The sequence below is a fragment of the Notolepis coatsorum genome (assembly GCF_963971535.1).
Source record: "Notolepis coatsorum genome assembly, chromosome: 10".
Classification (NCBI taxonomy): Eukaryota; Metazoa; Chordata; class Actinopteri; order Aulopiformes; family Paralepididae; genus Notolepis; species Notolepis coatsorum.
In genome coordinates this window covers 38,652,139-38,678,858 of record NC_140174.1, presented here as the reverse complement: position 1 = coordinate 38,678,858, position 26,720 = coordinate 38,652,139, and the positions used below count along the sequence as shown (strand labels likewise).

Genomic DNA, 26,720 nt, shown 5'->3' with positions numbered 1-26,720 from the left:
GGTCCACATGTAATTTTTATAATTTACAATGTCAATATACACATATGTACAAAAGTTATTTGTTATGATACATTTCATTTGAGACATCGAATACATCTGAAATAAAACAATAGATATATATAAAACAATAGATATATCCTATAGGCCCACCTTTGTCAAAATTAAAATCGAGGAAATTCTGAATGACATGAGATGGACATTTGGCCTTTGATATGTCAGTAAAAAAAAGTTTCATCAAAGACTAAAAATATAGGCTATTTTTTGTTGGAAAAATGTGCTGCTGATAGTTGGTCCCGTATTCATACTTTCAGTAAACTTTTTAAGTACATTTATCTATTTACGTCTTTACAATACTCGTATGCACACATAGTCAACAATATTGATAGATCGCTCACAAAACTCCAATTATACGTCCATGACAAACGTTACATACAGACGTGTTCAACACATTGAGATTACAGTCAAATCAAATAAACTTTAAACGGGTCACACAATCATGATTTGGTGATTGGGTGTTGGATATTGCACATCGGTACTTTACATAGTTACCCTCCCGGTCTCATCTCCCTAACCTCTCGAATGGAATGTATAGGGAAACAGACTTTTCGTCAGGCTAAGTGAACTCCGGACCGGACGACTCCTCCGATAATGACCGCTGTGCTTTGAACGGGTCGAACCCATTTTCGTCCGTCACGGGCAGGCAATTTCCTGCCGAACTATAACCCTTCTTCTTACCCCTCCTATCCTCCATCTTAATAGTATCGTACAGCCCTTGCGGTGCTTCCTCTAACAGGTTATCTCTCTCCGAGTGGGAAGGTTTCATTTGGCACACGTTGCGGAGTAGCAACAGGGCGGGCGCGTAAAGGACATTGACGAGGCCCATACCCAAATTGAGTTGTACGAAGCCGAGATTGTGCACGATCTGACCGGCTACAATGGGACCCATGGCATATGCAACCGAGTAGGAGATATCGGCTATAGCGTAGACGCTGCCATACACGGACACATGACGTACGTCAACCAGAAAGGCAAGTGTCGGCAGTAGGGCAGTGTCCACGAGAGCAATGCCGAAACATATGCCACACAACGGGGCAATTAGCTGACCAAATGTTTTGCATGCGGGGACTGTGCAGGAACTTGCCCCTATAATTACCATACCAAGGGCTCCGTAGAACCACTGCAAATGTGGATACTGGGATGCCAGTTTAACTGTCATATATACGCCTAGGACGTGTGGGAGGAAAGCTGGGAGCCAGACCAATCCCATCTGCCACTTTGTGGAGTGCATGTTCGTCTCCATATAGTTGGCTATGGTGGGCTCCAGGAAGGCCAAGGGGATGTTACACACCGTTAACGCCCCGGCTACCACGGCTATGTACGGATCAATCATGAGTCTGTACATCGGGGTGCCCACTGGCATGTTCTCTCTAGTCCTGTTGGAGAACGGCTTGATCACAGTCAGGAGCAGAACGCCGTCCGCAAGGCAAATCACTGCAAGCACGATAAACGGGACCCGTTTGCCCGCAAACTCGTACAGAATACCCCCAAAGGGAGGCGCCACGAGACTTCCAAAAGAGATGAACGCCAAGGCAATGCCCAGGGCCCTGCTCCTCTCCGTTTCTTCGGTGTATTTGTCGGCAATCATTGCGATTCCAGAGGTGTCTGCAAAAGCTGAGCCCAGACCCTGTAAACTTCTGGCCACAAACAACGTCGAGTAATTCTCCGCGAAAGCAAATATGACGGTGGAGAGGAACATGACAGTTAGTCCAATTAAAAGTGGAATATCATATCCAATTCGATCTATAAAAGGTCCAGAAAAGGGGCTGACTAACAGCTGCAGGATAGCCTTCGATGCAAAAAGCACTCCTATTTGGATGTCTAAATTGTCCTTGTTGCTTTTAGCTTGGTTTGTGCTGTTGATTGATGAATTTGGGTGTATGACTACGTGCACGTGCTCCGCCTGCTCACTCTCTAAATCTGCGAGGTAATCTGGGATAATTGGCACGATTACCATGTAGAGCATATTGTCTAGGAGAAGAGCCACGCAAACAATGACTAAAATGATCCGTCTTTGCTGGTGGGGATCTTTCATCGCAGTGCCAAACTGTTTGGTCCGTTCGCCCATCTCGGACAGTTTTAAGGCGGCAGATTTGGCCAGCCCGGCGGGTCCCCCTTCTGTATCCATAATGTGCTTTTTTGTTGTTTTCGTTGCAAAACTGCAAATGTGCTTCTTTGTTTCACTACCCTGACCTTTCAGCGCCACAGCTAACACGGTTTCTCTACATGTATGTGCTTGTTCCCCCCAGTGCACTTACGCGGTAGCTGAACTTTTCTTCCAGTGATTTCTGCTTCATCTGTGATCGGTTTTTTTTCCCCAATTTGCTCTGGTTTCATCCCTCGCGCATTCGACGTTGTTCCATGATCTCGAGAAGTGATACGTTGTGAAATCGTAGACTTTCCGCACAATGTATAGGCCGATCGCGAGTGTTAATACTCCATTGCAAAGTTTCTTTTCACCGATCTCGTAACTTGTTCATAACACCGAGGGCTCCCTGCGCCTCTGGTTCCGACGCGCATGTCTCCTATCGTCACCTGTGGCGCGCTTGTGTTCAGTTCTGTGGCCGCGAATGGTTTCGTTACCATTGGAACACATTATCTTGCAGTTTTGTCGATATTTTAGTCATTTTTTTTTTCTTTTTCAGCGAGGGCTGTGACGCATCACCAGCTTGCCCCCAAGTGGATCATTTGCCAGTTGCGTCCTTTATGCAAATATTCGAACACGCCAATCCCCTTAACCAATGGGAGCGAGCGAGAAGAGGGGGGACAAAACTACTAGCAATGGTCATATAGTTGACACTTGACTTTCTGGGTAGTAAACCTGTTTGCGCTCTTATGCACAAGGAATAAGAATGAAATCATGGGCATCTTGTATAAATAATAATGAATCAACCTTCATTATTATTTATACAAGATGTCAATGCCAGAAAATGCACTCTCTCTATGTATGTAAAAATATCTAGAATCTTTACCTTGTGCAAAATATCTTGAATAATACAACTTTAGATTAGTGAGGCAGTGTTACATGACATATTCAAGCTATAGTGTCATAATGGCACCATAAATAAACACTTACTGAAGGGTATTGATTGATTATGCACTTTTTATTATTTGAGTCATTGTCGGCTGTCTGGTTGACAAATGATTCGGGAACCACTGTGCGACGGCAAGCCAGTTTGAGTCATTTCAGCACCATGTTGCGATGGACAGCTCCCGTGCACAGGCTCATTATGTCGCTCCTTGCTCCAGCCACTTCACACAAACTGAACTCGGTGCGAGGGTATCTTTTTATTCTTTCAAATCTATATTTATATTTTATATAATTAACGTAGAGATGCAAATGACACCCAAAAATTACATAATAAGCTTCAAGCCTATTGCATTCAGTTCAAGCTCATTGGCCCTCTCTGCAACTCTCTCACACTGGAGTCCTTATTAAATTCTAACACGACACACTGGTGACACCTTGTGTTGAAATCCTAGAAGTGCAAGTGGTCTTAAATAAATTACATCTTTGTAGGCCATGTTTGCAATTCATTAGACTGTAACTAAATAGGTACATAATGATCAATACTTACTAATCAATTAAATTTTTTGACTATTTAGTCTAATGGTGTGCCTCATTATTAGACAATATTCAGAATAAATGCACCAGCTACTTTATTTAAATTGTATGTTGAACTTTTACAAGTTCGTGGTGATTAAGCTTAGTTATTACACAGGATCGAAGTAGTCACCTATTCACTTCATTGGCACTTTATAGGCCTGCCTTAAGCTTCCACTAGAGGGCACCAAATACTTGCTAGTTGTACACATGTGCCTTACAAGGATCATGTCCCACTATTAAATAGTACTACTATATTATATATTCACAATTAATGTTTCCCATTTGCATGTGATACTGACTTAATTTGAACTCATTGCTCCAAGGTAAATAATTGTTTTATAAAAAAAAAAATTGCCAGTGTATTTCAGTGTTTGTGTAGTGTGTCCTGCAGCAATTCTGGTGGTGCATGTTTAACATTTAGAACATATTATATTGATAGTTTGATACCATTGCGCATTATAAAGAATATTGGCATTAATGCATTTCCATGGATGACGGTCTCAGTCGGATAATAAAGGGATGTGTAGACCCATTGTGTTTGGTAGAATATGTGATGTTCTTATTGTAATTCTGGTGAGCAAATTAATTGTACTCAAACCGGAGGGATTAACACACGAGAGAGAGAGAGAGAGAGAGAGAGAGAGAGAGAGAGAGAGAGAGAGAGAGAGAGAGAGAGAGAGAGAGAGAGACACCATTTCACCGATGAGTGTTGGATTGATTGATTGATTGATTGATTGAGTGATTGAGTGATTGATTGGACATTTTATTAACATATTGCATATCCCATTCTGCAATCTGTTAAATATTGATTGATTGATTGTTATTAACAGATTGCAGAATGGGTACAATACAGTACAGCTCAATACACACAATTGTTAAGGGAATGCAGACCAGAGAAAGACTTTCGTCTTGTTTACATCAGGGTCCCCCATTTTCAATTCATCATAACATAAATGACATACAGGTAGACAGTACTGTTGCATCTAGACATTTCTGACATACCAGATAGATCTACAAATATACAGTACTGTTTATGAGTACAAAAAAGAGTCTAAAAAGAGAGTATATACATTTGAGGGGAAAGAAACTGTACATTGGAGGAGGTTGGGTAGGTGGGGTGGGGGGGTAACTGTACACTGGAGGTGGTATAGGTGGAGTGGGGGTTGTACATTGGAGGGGGTTGGGTTTGGACATTTACAGGGGCCAGTTACGAATTGCAGTCTCCCGTAGGTGCTCTTTGAGAGTGGTTTTGAGAGTGGTTTTGGAGGGAGCTGCAGAAGCAGCCACTTGCTCTTTTTTTTATCCACTTTTTCTCCTTATTTTTCTATTTTTTCTCCCATCCCAATTCCGTATAGCCAATTCTCCCCTCCCCTGTCTTGAATGTTGCTAGACTATGCATCCCACTGGTTGGCTGTAGTCAGGATAGAAGCCTTGCATCACGTGTCCCCAGGGGCGTAGCTGGGGGGGGGGGGGGGGGGGGGTAGCTTAGGATGATTCCAAGGGCCCAGCACTGGGGGGGGGGGGCCCAAATTTTTATTTTATTTTTTTTACTAGACATCACTCAGGTGTATTATTGATGCTCTCATTGATACTATGTTTGTTTCTGAAGTGTGTGTGTGTGTGTGTGTGTGTGTGTGTGTGTGTGTGTGTGTGTGTGTGTATGAGAGATATATATAGAGAGAGAGGGGGGGCTTTGGTAGACTATTGCATTGGTCCATTCATTGAAGATGAACGCAATGCGACATCCTTTACTAGGCTCACCCACCAACAGTGCAGGTGCTGAACTGCTGATCCGAATGTATAGGTAAAAACCATATTATGCGTTTTCATCAATAAAAAAATGGCAAAAAAAAAATCTGCTCGCGCGCTTACGCGCGCTCGCATTCACTGGGGGCCTACAAATACATTCTTTCATGGGGCCCAGAATCTGGAGCTACACCCCTGCGTGTCCCCTCCGGTACACGAGGAGGCAGCCTGTCGCATCTTTTCACCAGACAGCGCAGACTCTCAGTGGCGAGGAGTAACGCATGGGAGGCTCACGCTGCCCCCGATACTTCCTGTCTCTGCTGTGCAGGCATCACCCAACCAACCTGTAGGAGTCGCTGTCCACAACGTCCAATCCCCACCCATCGACTTCCACCCGCTACCTCTGTCAATTGAGATAGTATGACGACTGGTCCAAGCCGCAGGCAATGCCGACACCGGGATTCGAGACTGGAGTCTCTTGCATTGGTGACGAGCGCAATCTCCGCTACGCCACCCAGCCGCGCCTCAGCCACTTGCTCTTAATTACAATTTACAATCCATTCCTACAACACAGCCATGTCATTCTTGCCAGCTGTCATCTGAAATCATATTGTACTGACTTGGAAGAGACAGAGACATTAAAGAAGGGAGACGAATCAACTCGTTCTTATTTCCTGTTTTGCATCACATGAGATATACAAGGCATGCCCCTCCCCCTAATCACCGTCATAGGAGACGAGAGCAGGGACAGGCTCAATTCATCCCAATGGGAGATGTAGAGGTTTTAACCGAACGACGGCGAACGTGGTCCATCTTCTTCCTGTACCATAGAAATTGAGGTAAATATTGGACCTTCTCTGACAACCTGAAGGTGTTCTGAACATTCCAACACTGGTTTGATGTTTTTCTGACTTGATCCAGAGGCATACGGTTTTGTTCGAGACTTGTCCAGTGATCTCAGTCTTAAGTGTTAAGTGTGTTAAGGATTAGCGCCTGTGTAAAAGTCCCACCCATTTAGGAGACAGGGAGTGTTCCAGTTCCATCCCATTGGCACTGCTTTGAAAAGCATCAACTTCCTCATATTCACTTACATGTATATTGACTGCACCTTACAGCCAGGCAGGCATGGAGGTGTGACCAGGGATGTAGTGGAGGGCACCATGGATCAGGGATGTAGTGAGGGTACCAGGGACCAGGGATGTAGTGGAGGGTACCAGGGATCAGGGATGTAGTGGAGGGTACCAGGGATCAGGGATGTAGTGGAGGGTACCAGGGACCATGGATGTAGTGGAGGGTACCAGGGATCAGGGATGTAGTGGAGGGTACCAGGGACCAGGGCCCTCATTCATCAACGTGTTCTACGCACAGATTTGTGCTTACCCTGTGCGTACGATCATTTCTAAGCAAAGAGTGGGATTCATCAATTTCAACTTGAACTTGACTCCGTGCTTACGTCTACGCACAGGTCAGAGCACACTTAGCTGACGCCCAGTGGTAGAATATCGTTACTATGCATAAGCACTCCTCAGTTCTGCATTAGTTTCAAGGCGGAAATAAGCTTCCGTGCATTAGTGTTCAACTTCTGTATGACCCGTAATTCATTATAGTTCATTGTAAAATAGCGACAGTAGTGTAATTATAACGGGATCACACGCGAACAAGAGGTTGGCCTGCTTGTTTGGCACGGGGGGGCAGACGCAAAACACCAACCTCCAAACGCGATTAGATATTGTTTCAAATAAAAAGCAAATTATCTTGTGTGTCATGTTTCCAAATAAGATTGGTCACGAAATGCTTTCTACTTCAATTTGTTGGTTAGAATAGATGACCTCCGTTGAAACTTCACTGAGACTAACAGTCTATTTGTGAGCTCCCGCACAGATGTGATGATAATAATAATAACAATAATAATAATAGCTTCATTTTATATAGCGCCTTTCAAGAGACCCAAGGTCGCTTTACATAGATAGGGGGGGGGGGGGGGGGATAACAAAGTAACAAACATAGTGGACAGACACACAACATATATATATGATGATGGAATTCATTCAAGATCCTCTCCACCCTCGGGTCTTTGCCACCGGCACGGTCCATTGTGATATTGGAGATGGATCGAGCAATAGACTGTTACTGTAGCTGTCAAAGCTCCATCACAAATGCAGTTATGTGAATAGAAAGGGATTCCACTCAGTCAATGTTGCGATGCGCATTTGCCTGATACATGTTATTGCTGGATGCCGGGAGGAAGGCGATGCTGAATGTTTTCAATTCATTAAATAAAACGGATACTTTTTGCAAGGGTTTACTGACTGTCATACAAATAATCAACCAACTACATACTGTAACTTTTCAGTGCACGTTCTTATTTACATTGTGACAACAGCCTTGTGAGTTCCCGCAGTGACCCGCACACAGACATGATGGAATTCAAGTTCATGTTTGTATTGATCACATATAGGCAGGCTACACATGGCGTATCTGCTACATCATACATGGCAGTAAGATTCATTGTTCTTGTATATGCTCTCGTATTATTGTTTATATAGGCTACCCAATACTGACATCAAAATAGATTGTAGTATGCCTCTAGAAATCATATGCAGCAGGTAGAGAATTGACGGGAGATCCATCGCGATTTGGAATAAAATTGAGGAGAACTTTAATCCCTGGGTATTAATCAAACAACACGGGAAAAGGCAGTCATATTCCAGCACGGTATTTATTAGTGTTTGCGCTGCCCAGGCAGCAATGGTTAATAGATATCATATCCGACATCACCGTAAGTGTACACGTCTGTCAGCCTGTCTCATGACACGCTTCCCTCGGCTTAGTCCATTTTTCCACATTTCATGGGTGTATTCCATTACCGTATATGGCTAATCGGGGCGTTTCTGGTATGCAAATACTTAAAACAGTGCACGAGCTCAAACGTAGGATCAAAGTCATATTCATCATGACAGGTGTGTGTAGAACCTGCGTACGCACGTGTGATGAATCCCGACTTCCCTGTGCGTACACTCATTCTAAATTCTGTGCTTACGTGTGGAAATAGAACATGTTCTACGCACACGTTGATGAATGAGGGCCCAGGGATGTAGTGGAGGGTAAACCCACCTAAACTCAGTTGACCAGAGATGTAGTGGACCCACCTTTTTCTGTGTGAAATAGAGTTTACCCATTACATTTTCTTTACATTCATTGTATATATTATAATAATAAATATCAGATTGAACCACATGTGGGGACCATAGTTATACCAGCTTAATCACTATATTAATATTACTATTACACTTTACTGTTACATTTGCACTCGGGTTGGATGCCCCACTTATTTTCATTGTAATGTACTTATGCTGTATGATGACAATACATTTCATGTAATCTAATCTAACTGGTACTATGACCTGAATGATGGTCCTAGAGGTCAGTGATTTGATGCTCTTTTGGTGTTTTGGCGATGGTGGCGTAAGAGAGTGCTGTCTTAACGTAAGAGAGTGCCGTCTTAACAGGTCGTGGGACATCTCCCATATAGGCATTGGATTGGGTGGAGAGCTGGTGACTGCATGCAAATGCCCTCGTATGCCCTGTGTATGGGGACATGTCACCCATATAGAAATATCCGAGATGCAAATAAATAAATAACCTTCTTAATAAATATAATATTTATATTGTAGTGGGTTCTATAGAGACATAATTCCCCATGGTATTGTTTTGATGTGTTGATGGGGCACTGTCACTTTAAGGAGGTTGGTTTTGGGTTGGGCTGAGAGGAGACGCCCTGTGTGGGGTTTCATTGATAAATGTTTGATTACTACGAGCTGTCAGAAGCTAGCCCGGCATAGTTCTGACAGCTGTCACTTGTGCTACTGCGAAATAAATGACACACGGCTTTGTGTTGTCAACTGATAGAAATTGTGCATTACATATGCACTCAGGGTGTAACACTCAAGTTCAACACTATTTGACGAACAATGCCACTGACCATAAGCTGCCAGAGATGCACATCTCCTGCTGACCAGAAAACCACACACTTTTCTGATAGTGGGGTGCCTGGACACTCAGTAATTTAAAATGTATATGCGAAAGTTTCGTTTTCACTTCTAATTTGAAGATAAGGATCTATAGAAAGATTTTGGCTTGAGTGTCAAGGAACCAGTTGAATTTAATAAAAACGTATCCAAAATGGCCACAATCGAAATCATGAATTCTTTAAAAACGTCTTAATGTTCATACAATTGCTGTGTAATATAATGTTGTATTGCTATTTTAAGTTAATACTGTGTGAGGAATCAACTGGAGTTCAAATATTGATGTTTTGAATATTCTGGTATGGCAAAGATGGCTGCAATTTCTGTATTTATTTTGAATTACGCTTCATAACTTTTATTCTATTAAACCTAGAATGGTGATGTTGGTGCCTGTACCTAGGTTTTCATGAATGAGTAATTGAATACAAATAAAATAAACATGATTGGAGCATATCTTATATGATATTTCACACAATGAGACAATAAATATGTGGAGAACTAGAGTTAGATATGAGAACTGTAAACAACAGTTGATTGTGAAGAACAAAACGTCCTCATCACAAGAAAGGATCTGCATCTCAGCACCAATGTCAACGCCATGCCAAAGACCTGATGGAGGTGTTGCTGAGCAATGGGAATCCCTTTGAGGAGGGCAGTAAAGACCTGGTTACATTAGACAATAAGGTGTGTGAGGGCGGAGCTTCCTACAGGCGATATAGGTGGTTGCCTAGGGCGCCACCCAGAGGGGGGCACCAAAATAAAATAAATTTAAATATTTGTTTTGCTCTGTGCAGTTTTGGCGCCCCCCTCTATATCTGCAACCATTAGTTTTACATAAAAAAATTTCTAACATAAGGGAAAATGAGCCATAAATCTAAAACGGTCGGTCGGTCTGAGCCTCAGCTTTAGGTGTTCACAGTCAGAACATGCTAGAGCGCTGTGCATTGATGGGTATCGGTCAAGTGTTTATAGAATTGAGCGCTGAGGAAAGTGTGAGGGTTTCGGTGTGGTATAGAAGAGTAGACCCCAAATGCAGGTAACACGAGCAGAGAGAGAAGAAGCTGAGACGACGGGATGAAATGAACATGCTTTTACTAGCAGTTGCAAACAGGATACACGTTAAAACTGTTACAAACAAAAGCGAACTGCAAAACCCGAAAACAATACACAGCAATGCTGGAAGATTAAGGACTAAATAGGAACGGACTCACGGGGAATACTAGTGACAAAAGGTGAGTATGTGACCGAAACCAACTATGAGAAACAATACACTGAAACAAGGCAATGGTGCGACAATGAATGTGAGGAACGGCAGGTCTAAATAGTGCCTGTGAATAATAATTACTAATGAGTGCCAGCTGGTATAGGCCAGGCATGACCAAGACACAAGGTATTTAGTCAAATAACTCACATCATTGTTAAAAGCACGTGTAAAGGAATATCTAAAAGGAAACATATGTAAAACATGATAAGTGTACATGATGAATGCACATGACAAGTGTACATGCTAAGTGTACATTATAAATGTACATGATAAGTGTACATGATGAATGTACATGACAAGTGTACATGCTAAGTGTACATTATAAATGTACATGATAAGTGTACATGATGAATGTACATGATAAGTGTACAGGATAAGTGTACATGATAAGTGTACATGATAAGTGTGAATGATAAGTGTACATGATACATGTACATGATAGGTGTACATGATGAATGTACATGATACATGAGGGCTAACCAAGACAGGTGGGAGACTTATTATTATTATTATTATTATTATTATTATTATTATTATTATTATTATTATTATTATTATTATTATTATTATTATTATTATTATTATTATTATTATTATTATTATTATTATTATTATTATTATTATTATTATTATTATTATTATTATTATTATTATTATTATTATTATTATTAGTGCTTTTGTTTAGTTATAACTCTGTTCATAAAAGTTGAAAATAATGTATTTTTACATGTCATTGTCTACAGCAATGATTTGCCTGGGACATCTAGGGGGGCAGGGCGTGCCCAAGCCCGGTCCAGGTCAAGAAATTAACCAGACAGGTGAGAGACTTATTTTTTTTTAAAACTTTGGCCATTCCGCTGGCTCTTTTTTGCGTTTATCGCATTTTTCTCTGGTCAAGAATGACCGACAGAAACAGGTTTGAATGGGGGTAGATGGGGAAGACACTCTGAGAAAGATACGGCTACAGTCCGGGATTCGAACTTGCTAACCCCAGATCCGTGACGAGCACGGTTGTCCCCGGCGCCGAAATAGCGCTCGAGGTACACGGTGAGCTACTGGAGCTCCCCTGGTGAGAGACTTATTATGGATGTTTATTGCTTTTTTATTATTACTAGGTTTGCAGACTTTGTACGCAATATATACAGAATGGAATATTCCCCATTGCAATGTTTAGTGCAACATGTTTATTCGTGTTGATACACAGGGTCTCCATGGTATCAATGGTGAAATGAGCATGAAGAGCTGCGATGTCGCCCTCTGTCTCATTATAGACAGAAACTGTTTTATTGCGTGGCACAATTGAGCAGTGTCTCTCTCACACACACACACGTGTGTAGTGTATTTTTTTTTTAGGGTCCGCCTCAGGCATCCTGCACTCTATATGACTGCACTCTAGTCATATGTGTACTGTATATATGTATATTGAATATCCCACTTTACTTATTTTTTACTTTTTTACTGTAAAACTTATTTTTTTTTAACTTTTTTTTGTAAAAAACTTACTTTTACTGACTTTTTGTAAAAAATAAAAAGCATGCTGGTGATAATTTCCAGTTGAGAATCAAAATTTCGTCTGTGTTTATTACCTGTGTATGGAGAAAATAATGCTTTGTAAATTGAATTCTGTTCTGTTCTCTTTTGTTTATGTAAATATGCTACCTGAGGGTGCATTTCCACTGTTTTATATGCTTGATTGAATATGTTTGCATTGGTTCATAGTAAAAAGAACACATTTTCTCAATCCGATTTTGTGTTTTGTGTTGTAAATTATGCAGTATACAGTATATACAGTAGTATACAGTATGAAAACTAACTGTACATTGGAGGGGGTTGGGTTAGGACATTTACATGGGCCAGTTTCGAATTGCAGTCTCCCGTAGGTGTTCTTTGAGAGTGTTTTTGAAAGTGGGTAGTGATTCACATTCCTTTACAGCTTTGGGTAGGGCGTTCCACATTGATGTGGCATAATTGCGAAACGTATTTAGTCCCTTGTTTGAGCCGAATCTGGGTTTAACATGATTTGTGGAGCTCCCTCTGGTGTTGTGATCGTGGTATTCACTGACCTTTGGGAAGTATTTTGACATGTACATGGGTACCTTGGTCGTGTAGTGTATCTTGTAGACCAGGCCCATTGCAAGTTGCTGTACTCTGTCGTCTACTCTAAGCCATCCTAGGTTGTCAAAGTGGGCAGGGGTGAGGTGGGTTCTAGGAGTAAGGTCAAGCAGTAGTCTGACCAGTTTGTTTTGAGATGTTTGTAATTTTATTTTTAGCGCTTTTGAGGTGCTTTGGTACCTTGAGGTGCAAGCATAGTCATAGTACCCTTGTATGAGTGCTCCTGCCAGAGTCTTCAGGGTATTCTTGTTTACCAGAGAGGCGATCCGGTACAAGAATCGAGTTTGTTGGTTGACTTTTTTTATTACATTGGATGCCATTTTGTCACAGGAAAGATTAGCCTCTAGGATGGAGCCCAGGTAGGTAATTTCATCTTTCCTTGTGACAATATTGTCACCCACTGTAACTGAGAAGCCGTCGGTCTTGCTGAGTTTGTTATTTGAACCGAAGAGAATGGACTCTGTTTTGCCCATGTGTAATGATAGTTTGTTATCAGCGAGCCATATGCAGATTTTGCCTAGTTCCGAGCTGAGGGTTTTTTCAACCTGTAACTTGTTCTTGTCAGAGACCAGCAGTATCGCCCACCTTTTGAAACCTTATTTCACACTGTGTGTAACTGAGGGGTACAATTCCCTGACTGTATTGATAAGTATGGTATCATTAAACCACTACCGCTTTATGTACTTTAATTACTGGCCATACAGTACACGATATCTAAGTATGATGAACACTTTCCCACATATGAAATCAGGTCCACACAAAGGTAATAGTCAAATATTTAATATATAGCAAAAGGTACATATAATAGTTACTTATTACATTTATGATTTGAATTGAATGCTCTTGTAAGGCAAATGAGTACTCGTAGGCAAATCAACACTGAATGTCCAATCTCTGGTTACGCAGGAAGCAAGTATACAACCTGGCTCTTAGGGAATTATAACGATGGCACTTAATGATTATAGCGGGATATACTGTAAAGGGTCCTGCCGGTTGTAAGCCAGTAGGGGGGGTAGGAGAGCCGTCAGCTGTATCCCGTCTGGTCAACGATTTCTAGGGAGAGTTCAGGTACAGAACACAGTGCCCGTAGAACCTTGATCCACAGATGAATACACTTGGGCTCTCTTGTAGACGATAGCTGTAGCTGTAGCTGTAGGTCCACAACGAAGAAGAAGCGAGGCGACCTCAGTCTGGTCTGAGCGCCGTCTCACCTTGGCTCCTCTTGGGGTAAATCCAACACTCACCGGTGTTGGCGATTATCCGCTCCACAAATCAAAGCACCAAAGCAAATAGATATTCCATGCCGTATAGGGCTCAGCAGTCGTCGGGGTAGGTAATCCAATGTGCAGGTCCACTCGTCCTCGCCTAGAACTCCTCGGATGAAAGCACCATGTGTGGTCTGCCCAACCTGGTTAAGACTCTAGATAACGCGAGGAAGCGATGGGGGTGCTGCTCACTTTAGAACTCTAACCGTACGATGCACCATACATAATAGACTATTATTACTTAATAGAAATACGGTGCCAAACTCTGGCAATTCAGCTATTAATTCGCACGAGGTCTCACTGCTATTCTAAGGCCAAACCGGCCATACTACACCACACGCGGTATCGTGGGGTGAGGCTTCACGTCTTGTTACTTAGTTGGGTAGAAGGGTAAAGGACTAAGAGGAATTCTACATTTCTTGCGCCATATTTATATGCACGGTGGACAAGTAGTGCCGCTCTGCTTTCGGTAGCCGTATTCCTGCGCGGAGCTGGGGCTAGTAAGGGCATGTCTCGTCGGTACCTTTGAACTTGAACGCCAGGGGCTGGTCCCTGGCGCCTGGTCCTTTTGTCCAATAAGAGAATGAACTATTATGGGCTGTAGTAGAATAAAGGGATATTCCGTGTATATGTACAAGGAATATACAAGGGATATCAAACGATATACAAATACTATTAAATATATATCCATAAATAAATATATATATTCGGTTTAATCTGATCCTTCACAACACTGTGTGTTACATCTAAATTCCTCAGAGTGGAGAATTTTGGTCCAGGCACGCCTAGCGGTTCACCCGATCACATTGGAACGCGTCCATGGCCCCTCGATGCATATGTTGTGCCGGATTATGTCGGGGACCCGATGGACACCAATACTGGAAATTGCGATCAGACAATTTTTGGGATACCCCCGGTCAAAGGTAAGGAATATCTGACGTCAATTCCACCTTGATCCTACAATGATTTCATATCGATCCAGTCGATCAACGTATGTAGTATTCAAAACGAATGCCGTTGATGATGATCAGAGCATCAAAAATTTGCAACCAGGCGTGTCCAGGAGAGCAACGCGAACGCTTTTAGCAAAATGCACATATTGCTCCATAGCGCCATTCTCAGAAATTAGCCAGGATCACTCTGAAACTATACAATATTCACCACGGTATAACACATGAACGTATACATGAAAACATTTATTCTTTTTCACATGTTGAACGATGGATAGAAATGAGCCATAGTATTGTCTCCATAGCTATAATATAGAATATAGATATAACCCTCCAAACACCGCGACGCACAGTGAAAATCCCTTTCTCTCACCTTGAAGTGAGTCAGTAGCATGTTGGTTATATCTTGAAGTGAGTCAGTAGCATGCTGGCTATAGCTTGAGGTGAGTCAGTAGCATGCTGGCTATAGCTTGAGGTGAGTCAGTAGCATGCTGGCTATAGCTTGAGGTGAGTCAGTAGCATGTTGGCTATATACAGTACCTTGAAGTGAGTCAGTAGCATGTTAGCTATATCTTGAAGTGAGTCAGTAGCATGTTGGCTATACCCTGAAGTGAGTCAGTAGCGTGTTGGCTATACAGTACCTTGAAGTGAGTCAGTAGCATGCTGGCTATAGCTTGAAGTGAGTCAGTAGCATGTTGGCTATATCTTGAAGTGAGTCAGTAGCGTGTTGGCTATACAGTACCTTGAAGTGAGTCAGTAGCGTGTTGGCTATACAGTACCTTGAAGTGAGTCAGTAGCATGTTGGCTATATCTTGAAGTGAGTCAGTAGCATGTTGGCTATATCTTGAAGCGAGTCAGTAGAATGAATGAATGAATGAATGAAAACTTTATTTAACAGATTGCAGAATGGGTACAATACAGTACGGCTCAATACATACAATTGTTAAGGGGATGCAGACCTGAGAAAGACGTTTGTCTTGTTTCCATCAGGGTCCCCCATTTTCATTTCATATAGACATTTATGACATACACAACATACATGACATTTATGGCATAGGGACATATAGGTATTTAGTACTGATACATTTGTGACATAAGCGGTATTCAAATATACAGTACTGTTACCCCTAGATCCTGACAGAGTATATACATATGATGGGGAGGGGACTGTACATTAGGAGGGGGTGGGTGGGTGGGAGGGAAATATACATACGGCGGGGAGGGAATATATACATGCGGTGGGGAGGAGACTGTCTATTAGGAGGTGGTGGGGGTTTTGGGCATTTACGGTGGCCAGTTTCGAATTGCAGCCTCCCGTAGGTGCTCTTTAAGAGCGGTTTTGAATGTGGGCAGGGATTCACATTCCTTTACAGCTTTGGGTAGGGCGTTCCACATTGTTGTGGCATAATTGTGAAACGTGTTTAGTCCCTTGTTTGAGCCGAATCTGGGTTTAACATGATTTGTTGAGCTTCCTCTGGTGTAGTGGTTGTGGTATTCACTGACCTTTGGAAAGTATTTTGACATGTACATGGGCACCCCGGTCGTATAGTGTATCTTGAAGACCAGGCCCATTGCAAGTTGCTGTACTCTGTCGTCTACTCTAAGCCATCCTAGGTTGTCAAAGTGGGCAGGGGTGAGGTGGGTTCTGGGGTTCAGGTCAAGTAGTAGTCTGACCAGTTTGTTTTGTGATGTTTGTAATTTTGTTTTAAGTGCCTTTGAGGTGCTTTGGTTAGCATGTTGGCTATAACCTGAAGTGAGTCAGTAGCATGTTAGCTATAGTTTGAAGTGAGTCAGTAGCATGTTGGCTATAGCTTGAAGTGAGACAGTAGCATGTTGGCTATAGCTTGAAGTTAGTCAGTAGCATGTTGGCTATAGCTTGATGTTAGTCAGTAGCATGTTGGCTATAGCTTGAAGTTAGTCAGTAGCATCATGCTAATTGCATAATACAGTCTTGAATCACAGTTAATGCTGCTTCACTATAGATAGACGTTACATCACCTCAAACGGACAATTTTTTTTAAAGACAGCCAATTAATCTGCTTAGTAGTGAAACAGCCATGCCATGAAAGGGCACTGTTTTCGGTTTGTGTCTATTGTAGAGAGACTTGTAGTTTTTAGCTGTGGTGCAGTTACTTATGGAGCATCACAGCACTTCAATTTAGGGATAGTCACAGTGGATTAAAGAACAAGGTATTTATTGCATGTGGTCAACAAAGGCAGAGGATCAGTGCAGCTTTATGAGTAACAGTGCTATTGAAATTATTACAGTAATTGTTCTTCTATGACATGGGTTTTAACTAAAACACACACACACACCAGTAATAGTTGATCAAACATTTGTCAAATTTCTTTTGACAAAGTAGGCTACTATGGTGGTTCTAGCTTTGGCTATAAAAAAATTTCTAACATAACGGAAAATGAGCCATAAATCTAAAACGGTCGGTCGGTCTGAGCCTCAGCTTTAGGTGTTCACAGTCAGAACATGCTAGAGCGCTGTGCATTGATGGGTATCGGTCAAGTGTTTATAGAATTGAGCGCTGAGGAAAGTGTGAGGGTTTCGGTGTGGTATAGAAGAGTAGACCCCAAATGCAGGTAACACGAGCAGAGAGAGAAGAAGCTGAGACGACGGGATGAAGTGAACATGCTTTTACTAGCAGTTGCAAACAGGATACACGTTAAAACTGTTACAAACAAAAGCGAACTGCAAAACCCGAAAACAATACACAGCAATGCTGGAAGATTAAGGACTAAATAGGAACGGACTCACGGGGAATACTAGTGACAAAAGGTGAGTATGTGACCGAAACCAACTATGAGAAACAATACACTGAAACAAGGCAATGGTGCGACAATGAATGTGAGGAACGGCAGGTCTAAATAGTGCCTGTGAATAATAATTACTAATGAGTGCCAGCTGGTATAGGCCAGGCATGACCAAGACACAAGGTATTTAGTCAAATAACTCACATCATTGTTAAAAGCACGTGTAAAGGAATATCTAAAAGGAAACATATGTAAAACATGATAAGTGTACATGATGAATGCACATGACAAGTGTACATGCTAAGTGTACATTATAAATGTACATGATAAGTGTACATGATGAATGTACATGACAAGTGTACATGCTAAGTGTACATTATAAATGTACATGATAAGTGTACATGATGAATGTACATGATAAGTGTACAGGATAAGTGTACATGATAAGTGTACATGATAAGTGTGAATGATAAGTGTACATGATACATGTACATGATAGGTGTACATGATGAATGTACATGATACATGAGGGCTAACCAAGACAGGTGGGAGACTTATTATTATTATTATTATTATTATTATTATTATTATTATTATTATTATTATTATTATTATTATTATTATTATTATTATTATTATTATTATTATTATTATTATTATTATTATTATTATTATTATTATTATTATTATTATTATTATTATTATTATTATTATTATTATTATTATTATTATTATTATTATTATTATTATTATTATTAGTGCTTTTGTTTAGTTATAACTCTGTTCATAAAAGTTGAAAATAATGTATTTTTACATGTCATTGTCTACAGCAATGATTTGCCTGGGACATCTAGGGGGGCAGGGCGTGCCCAAGCCCGGTCCAGGTCAAGAAATTACCCAGACAGGTGAGAGACTTATTTTTTTTTTAAACTTTGGCCATTCCGCTGGCTCTTTTTTGCGTTTATCGCATTTTTCTCTGGTCAAGAATGACCGACAGAAACAGGTTTGAATGGGGGTAGATGGGGAAGACACTCTGAGAAAGATACGGCTACAGTCCGGGATTCGAACTTGCTAACCCCAGATCCGTGACGAGCACGGTTGTCCCCGGCGCCGAAATAGCGCTCGAGGTACACGGTGAGCTACTGGAGCTCCCCTGGTGAGAGACTTATTATGGATGTTTATTGCTTTTTTATTATTACTAGGTTTGCAGACTTTGTACGCAATATATACAGAATGGAATATTCCCCATTGCAATGTTTAGTGCAACATGTTTATTCGTGTTGATACACAGGGTCTCCATGGTATCAATGGTGAAATGAGCATGAAGAGCTGCGATGTCGCCCTCTGTCTCATTATAGACAGAAACTGTTTTATTGCGTGGCACAATTGAGCAGTGTCTCTCTCACACACACACACGTGTGTAGTGTATTTTTTTTTTAGGGTCCGCCTCAGGCATCCTGCACTCTATATGACTGCACTCTAGTCATATGTGTACTGTATATATGTATATTGAATATCCCACTTTACTTATTTTTAACTTTTTTACTGTAAAACTTATTTTTTTTTAACTTTTTTTTGTAAAAAACTTACTTTTACTGACTTTTTGTAAAAAATAAAAAAGCATGCTGGTGATAATTTCCAGTTGAGAATCAAAATTTCGTCTGTGTTTATTACCTGTGTATGGAGAAAATAATGCTTTGTAAATTGAATTCTGTTCTGTTCTCTTTTGTTTATGTAAATATGCTACCTGAGGGTGCATTTCCACTGTTTTATATGCTTGATTGAATATGTTTGCATTGGTTCATAGTAAAAAGAACACATTTTCTCAATCCGATTTTGTGTTTTGTGTTGTACATTATGCAGTATACAGTATATACAGTAGTATACAGTATGAAAACTAACTGTACATTGGAGGGGGTTGGGTTAGGACATTTACATGGGCCAGTTTCGAATTGCAGTCTCCCGTAGGTGTTCTTTGAGAGTGTTTTTGAAAGTGGGTAGTGATTCACATTCCTTTACAGCTTTGGGTAGGGCGTTCCACATTGATGTGGCATAATTGCGAAACGTGTTTAGTCCCTTGTTTGAGCCGAATCTGGGTTTAACATGATTTGTGGAGCTCCCTCTGGTGTTGTGATCGTGGTATTCACTGACCTTTGGGAAGTATTTTGACATGTACATGGGTACCTTGGTCGTGTAGTGTATCTTGTAGACCAGGCCCATTGCAAGTTGCTGTACTCTGTCGTCTACTCTAAGCCATCCTAGGTTGTCAAAGTGGGCAGGGGTGAGGTGGGTTCTAGGAGTAAGGTCAAGCAGTAGTCTGACCAGTTTGTTTTGAGATGTTTGTAATTTTGTTTTTAGCGCTTTTGAGGTGCTTTGGTACCATGAGGTGCAAGCATAGTCATAGTACCCTTGTATGAGTGCTCCTGCCAGAGTCTTCAGGGTATTCTTGTTTACCAGAGAGGCGATCCGGTACAAGAATCGAGTTTGTTGGTTGACTTTTTTTTATTACATTGGATGCCATTTTGTCACAGGAAAGATTAGCCTCTAGGATGGAGCCCAGGTAGGTAATTTCATCTTTCCTTGTGACAATATTGTCACCCACTGTAACTGAGAAGCCGTCGGTCTTGCTGAGTTTGTTATTTGAACCGAAGAGAATGGACTCTGTTTTGCCCATGTGTAATGATAGTTTGTTATCAGCGAGCCATATGCAGATTTTGCCTAGTTCCGAGCTGAGGGTTTTTTCAACCTGTAACTTGTTCTTGTCAGAGACCAGCAGTATCGCCCACCTTTTGAAACCTTATTTCACACTGTGTGTTACATCTAAATTCCTCCGAGTGGAGAATTTTGGTCCAGGCACGCCTAGCGGTTCACCCGATCACATTGGAACGCGTCCATGGCCCCTCGATGCATATGTTGTGCCGGATTATGTCGGGGACCCGATGGACACCAATACTGGAAATTGCGATCAGACAATTTTTGGGATACCCCCGGTCAAAGGTAAGGAATATCTGACGTCAATTCCACCTTGATCCTACAATGATTTCATATCGATCCAGTCGATCAACGTATGTAGTATTCAAAACGAATGCCGTTGATGATGATCAGAGCATCAAAAATTTGCAACCAGGCGTGTCCAGGAGAGCAACGCGAACGCTTTTAGCAAAATGCACATATTGCTCCATAGCGCCATTCTCAGAAATTAGCCAGGATCACTCTGAAACTATACAATATTCACCACGGTATAACACATGAACGTATACATGAAAACATTTATTCTTTTTCACATGTTGAACGATGGATAGAAATGAGCCATAGTATTGTCTCCATAGCTATAATATAGAATATAGATATAACCCTCCAAACACCGCGACGCACAGTGAAAATCCCTTTCTCTCACCTTGAAGTGAGTCAGTAGCATGTTGGTTATATCTTGAAGTGAGTCAGTAGCATGCTGGCTATAGCTTGAGGTGAGTCAGTAGCATGCTGGTTATAGCTTGAGGTGAGTCAGTAGCATGCTGGCTATAGCTTGAGGTGAGTCAGTAGCATGTTGGCTATATACAGTACCTTGAAGTGAGTCAGTAGCATGTTAGCTATATCTTGAAGTGAGTCAGTAGCATGTTGGCTATACCCTGAAGTGAGTCAGTAGCGTGTTGGCTATACAGTACCTTGAAGTGAGTCAGTAGCATGCTGGCTATAGCTTGAAGTGAGTCAGTAGCATGTTGGCTATATCTTGAAGTGAGTCAGTAGCGTGTTGGCTATACAGTACCTTGAAGTGAGTCAGTAGCGTGTTGGCTATACAGTACCTTGAAGTGAGTCAGTAGCATGTTGGCTATATCTTGAAATGAGTCAGTAGCATGTTGGCTATATCTTGAAGCGAGTCAGTAGAATGAATGAATGAATGAATGAAAACTTTATTTAACAGATTGCAGAATGGGTACAATACAGTACGGCTCAATACATACAATTGTTAAGGGGATGCAGACCTGAGAAAGACGTTTGTCTTGTTTCCATCAGGGTCCCCCATTTTCATTTCATATAGACATTTATGACATACACAACATACATGACATTTATGGCATAGGGACATATAGGTATTTAGTACTGATACATTTGTGACATAAGCGGTATTCAAATATACAGTACTGTTACCCCTAGATCCTGACAGAGTATATACATATGATGGGGAGGGGACTGTACATTAGGAGGGGGTGGGTGGGTGGGAGGGAAATATACATACGGCGGGGAGGGAATATATACATGCGGTGGGGAGGAGACTGTCTATTAGGAGGTGGTGGGGGTTTTGGGCATTTACGGTGGCCAGTTTCGAATTGCAGCCTCCCGTAGGTGCTCTTTAAGAGCGGTTTTGAATGTGGGCAGGGATTCACATTCCTTTACAGCTTTGGGTAGGGCGTTCCACATTGTTGTGGCATAATTGTGAAACGTGTTTAGTCCCTTGTTTGAGCCGAATCTGGGTTTAACATGATTTGTTGAGCTTCCTCTGGTGTAGTGGTTGTGGTATTCACTGACCTTTGGGAAGTATTTTGACATGTACATGGGCACCCCGGTCGTATAGTGTATCTTGAAGACCAGGCCCATTGCAAGTTGCTGTACTCTGTCGTCTACTCTAAGCCATCCTAGGTTGTCAAAGTGGGCAGGGGTGAGGTGGGTTCTGGGGTTCAGGTCAAGTAGTAGTCTGACCAGTTTGTTTTGTGATGTTTGTAATTTTGTTTTAAGTGCCTTTGAGGTGCTTTGGTTAGCATGTTGGCTATAACCTGAAGTGAGTCAGTAGCATGTTAGCTATAGTTTGAAGTGAGTCAGTAGCATGTTGGCTATAGCTTGAAGTGAGACAGTAGCATGTTGGCTATAGCTTGAAGTTAGTCAGTAGCATGTTGGCTATAGCTTGATGTTAGTCAGTAGCATGTTGGCTATAGCTTGAAGTTAGTCAGTAGCATCATGCTAATTGCATAATACAGTCTTGAATCACAGTTAATGCTGCTTCACTATAGATAGACGTTACATCACCTCAAACGGACTATTTTTTTTAAAGACAGCCAATTAATCTGCTTAGTAGTGAAACAGCCATGCCATGAAAGGGCACTGTTTTCGGTTTGTGTCTATTGTAGAGAGACTTGTAGTTTTTAGCTGTGGTGCAGTTACTTATGGAGCATCACAGCACTTCAATTTAGGGATAGTCACAGTGGATTAAAGAACAAGGTATTTATTGCATGTGGTCAACAAAGGCAGAGGATCAGTGCAGCTTTATGAGTAACAGTGCTATTGAAATTATTACAGTAATTGTTCTTCTATGACATGGGTTTTAACTAAAACACACACACACACCAGTAATAGTTGATCAAACATTTGTCAAATTTCTTTTGACAAAGTAGGCTACTATGGTGGTTCCAGCTTTGGCTATAAAAAAATGTCTAACATAAGGGAAAATGAGCCATAAATCTAAAACGGTCGGTCGGTCTGAGCCTCAGCTTTAGGTGTTCACAGTCAGAACATGCTAGAGCGCTGTGCATTGATGGGTATCGGTCAAGTGTTTATAGAATTGAGCGCTGAGGAAAGTGTGAGGGTTTCGGTGTGGTATAGAAGAGTAGACCCCAAATGCAGGTAACACGAGCAGAGAGAGAAGAAGCTGAGACGACGGGATGAAGTGAACATGCTTTTACTAGCAGTTGCAAACAGGATACACGTTAAAACTGTTACAAACAAAAGCGAACTGCAAAACCCGAAAACAATACACAGCAATGCTGGAAGATTAAGGACTAAATAGGAACGGACTCACGGGGAATACTAGTGACAAAAGGTGAGTATGTGACCGAAACCAACTATGAGAAACAATACACTGAAACAAGGCAATGGTGCGACAATGAATGTGAGGAACGGCAGGTCTAAATAGTGCCTGTGAATAATAATTACTAATGAGTGCCAGCTGGTATAGGCCAGGCATGACCAAGACACAAGGTATTTAGTCAAATAACTCACATCATTGTTAAAAGCACGTGTAAAGGAATATCTAAAAGGAAACATATGTAAAACATGATAAGTGTACATGATGAATGCACATGACAAGTGTACATGCTAAGTGTACATTATAAATGTACATGATAAGTGTACATGATGAATGTACATGACAAGTGTACATGCTAAGTGTACATGATACATGTACATGATAGGTGTACATGATGAATGTACATGATACATGAGGGCTAACCAAGACAGGTGGGAGACTTATTATTATTATTATTATTATTATTATTATTATTATTATTATTATTATTATTATTATTATTATTATTATTATTATTATTATTATTATTATTATTATTATTATTATTATTATTATTATTATTATTATTATTATTATTATTATTATTATTATTATTATTATTATTATTATTATTATTATTATTATTATTAGTGCTTTTGTTTAGTTATAACTCTGTTCATAAAAGTTGAAAATAATGTATTTTTACATGTCATTGTCTACAGCAATGATTTGCCTGGGACATCTAGGGGGGCAGGGCGTGCCCAAGCCCGGTCCAGGTCAAGAAATTACCCAGACAGGTGAGAGACTTATTTTTTTTTAAAACTTTGGCCATTCCGCTGGCTCTTTTTTGCGTTTATCGCATTTTTCTCTGGTCAAGAATGACCGACAGAAACAGGTTTGAATGGGGGTAGATGGGGAAGACACTCTGAGAAAGATACGGCTACAGTCCGGGATTCGAACTTGCTAACCCCAGATCCGTGACGAGCACGGTTGTCCCCGGCGCCGAAATAGCGCTCGAGGTACACGGTGAGCTACTGGAGCTCCCCTGGTGAGAGACTTATTATGGATGTTTATTGCTTTTTTATTATTACTAGGTTTGCAGACTTTGTACGCAATATATACAGAATGGAATATTCCCCATTGCAATGTTTAGTGCAACATGTTTATTCGTGTTGATACACAGGGTCTCCATGGTATCAATGGTGAAATGAGCATGAAGAGCTGCGATGTCGCCCTCTGTCTCATTATAGACAGAAACTGTTTTATTGCGTGGCACAATTGAGCAGTGTCTCTCTCACACACACACATGTGTGTAGTGTATTTTTTTTTTAGGGTCCGCCTCAGGCATCCTGCACTCTATATGACTGCACTCTAGTCATATGTGTACTGTATATATGTATATTGAATATCCCACTTTACTTATTTTTAACTTTTTTTACTGTAAAACTTTTTTTTTTTTAACTTTTTTTTGTAAAAAACTTACTTTTACTGACTTTTTGTAAAAAATAAAAAGCATGCTGGTGATAATTTCCAGTTGAGAATCAAAATTTCGTCTGTGTTTATTACCTGTGTATGGAGAAAATAATGCTTTGTAAATTGAATTCTGTTCTGTTCTCTTTTGTTTATGTAAATATGCTACCTGAGGGTGCATTTCCACTGTTTTATATGCTTGATTGAATATGTTTGCATTGGTTCATAGTAAAAAGAACACATTTTCTCAATCCGATTTTGTGTTTTGTGTTGTACATTATGCAGTATACAGTATATACAGTAGTATACAGTATGAAAACTAACTGTACATTGGAGGGGGTTGGGTTAGGACATTTACATGGGCCAGTTTCGAATTGCAGTCTCCCGTAGGTGTTCTTTGAGAGTGTTTTTGAAAGTGGGTAGTGATTCACATTCCTTTACAGCTTTGGGTAGGGCGTTCCACATTGATGTGGCATAATTGCGAAACGTGTTTAGTCCCTTGTTTGAGCCGAATCTGGGTTTAACATGATTTGTGGAGCTCCCTCTGGTGTTGTGATCGTGGTATTCACTGACCTTTGGGAAGTATTTTGACATGTACATGGGTACCTTGGTCGTGTAGTGTATCTTGTAGACCAGGCCCATTGCAAGTTGCTGTACTCTGTCGTCTACTCTAAGCCATCCTAGGTTGTCAAAGTGGGCAGGGGTGAGGTGGGTTCTAGGAGTAAGGTCAAGCAGTAGTCTGACCAGTTTGTTTTGAGATGTTTGTAATTTTGTTTTTAGCGCTTTTGAGGTGCTTTGGTACCATGAGGTGCAAGCATAGTCATAGTACCCTTGTATGAGTGCTCCTGCCAGAGTCTTCAGGGTATTCTTGTTTACCAGAGAGGCGATCCGGTACAAGAATCGAGTTTGTTGGTTGACTTTTTTTATTACATTGGATGCCATTTTGTCACAGGAAAGATTAGCCTCTAGGATGGAGCCCAGGTAGGTAATTTCATCTTTCCTTGTGACAATATTGTCACCCACTGTAACTGAGAAGCCGTCGGTCTTGCTGAGTTTGTTATTTGAACCGAAGAGAATGGACTCTGTTTTGCCCATGTGTAATGATAGTTTGTTATCAGCGAGCCATATGCAGATTTTGCCTAGTTCCGAGCTGAGGGTTTTTTCAACCTGTAACTTGTTCTTGTCAGAGACCAGCAGTATCGCCCACCTTTTGAAACCTTATTTCACACTGTGTGTTACATCTAAATTCCTCCGAGTGGAGAATTTTGGTCCAGGCACGCCTAGCGGTTCACCCGATCACATTGGAACGCGTCCATGGCCCCTCGATGCATATGTTGTGCCGGATTATGTCGGGGACCCGATGGACACCAATACTGGAAATTGCGATCAGACAATTTTTGGGATACCCCCGGTCAAAGGTAAGGAATATCTGACGTCAATTCCACCTTGATCCTACAATGATTTCATATCGATCCAGTCGATCAACGTATGTAGTATTCAAAACGAATGCCGTTGATGATGATCAGAGCATCAAAAATTTGCAACCAGGCGTGTCCAGGAGAGCAACGCGAACGCTTTTAGCAAAATGCACATATTGCTCCATAGCGCCATTCTCAGAAATTAGCCAGGATCACTCTGAAACTATACAATATTCACCACGGTATAACACATGAACGTATACA

The 26,720-nt window shown here is 41.2% G+C and overlaps 1 protein-coding gene across 1 annotated transcript; it reads right to left on the bottom strand.

Annotated features, from left to right (window-relative positions):
* Positions 1–613: 613 nt before the first annotated feature.
* On the bottom strand, positions 614–2,185 carry slc18a3b (solute carrier family 18 member 3b; the record flags this gene model as incomplete). Its single annotated transcript, XM_084322382.1, has 1 exon — positions 614–2,185. The coding sequence occupies one exon, from the start codon at positions 2,183–2,185 to the stop codon at positions 614–616; it is 1,572 nt and encodes a 523-aa protein (XP_084178508.1).
* Positions 2,186–26,720: the final 24,535 nt, after the last annotated feature.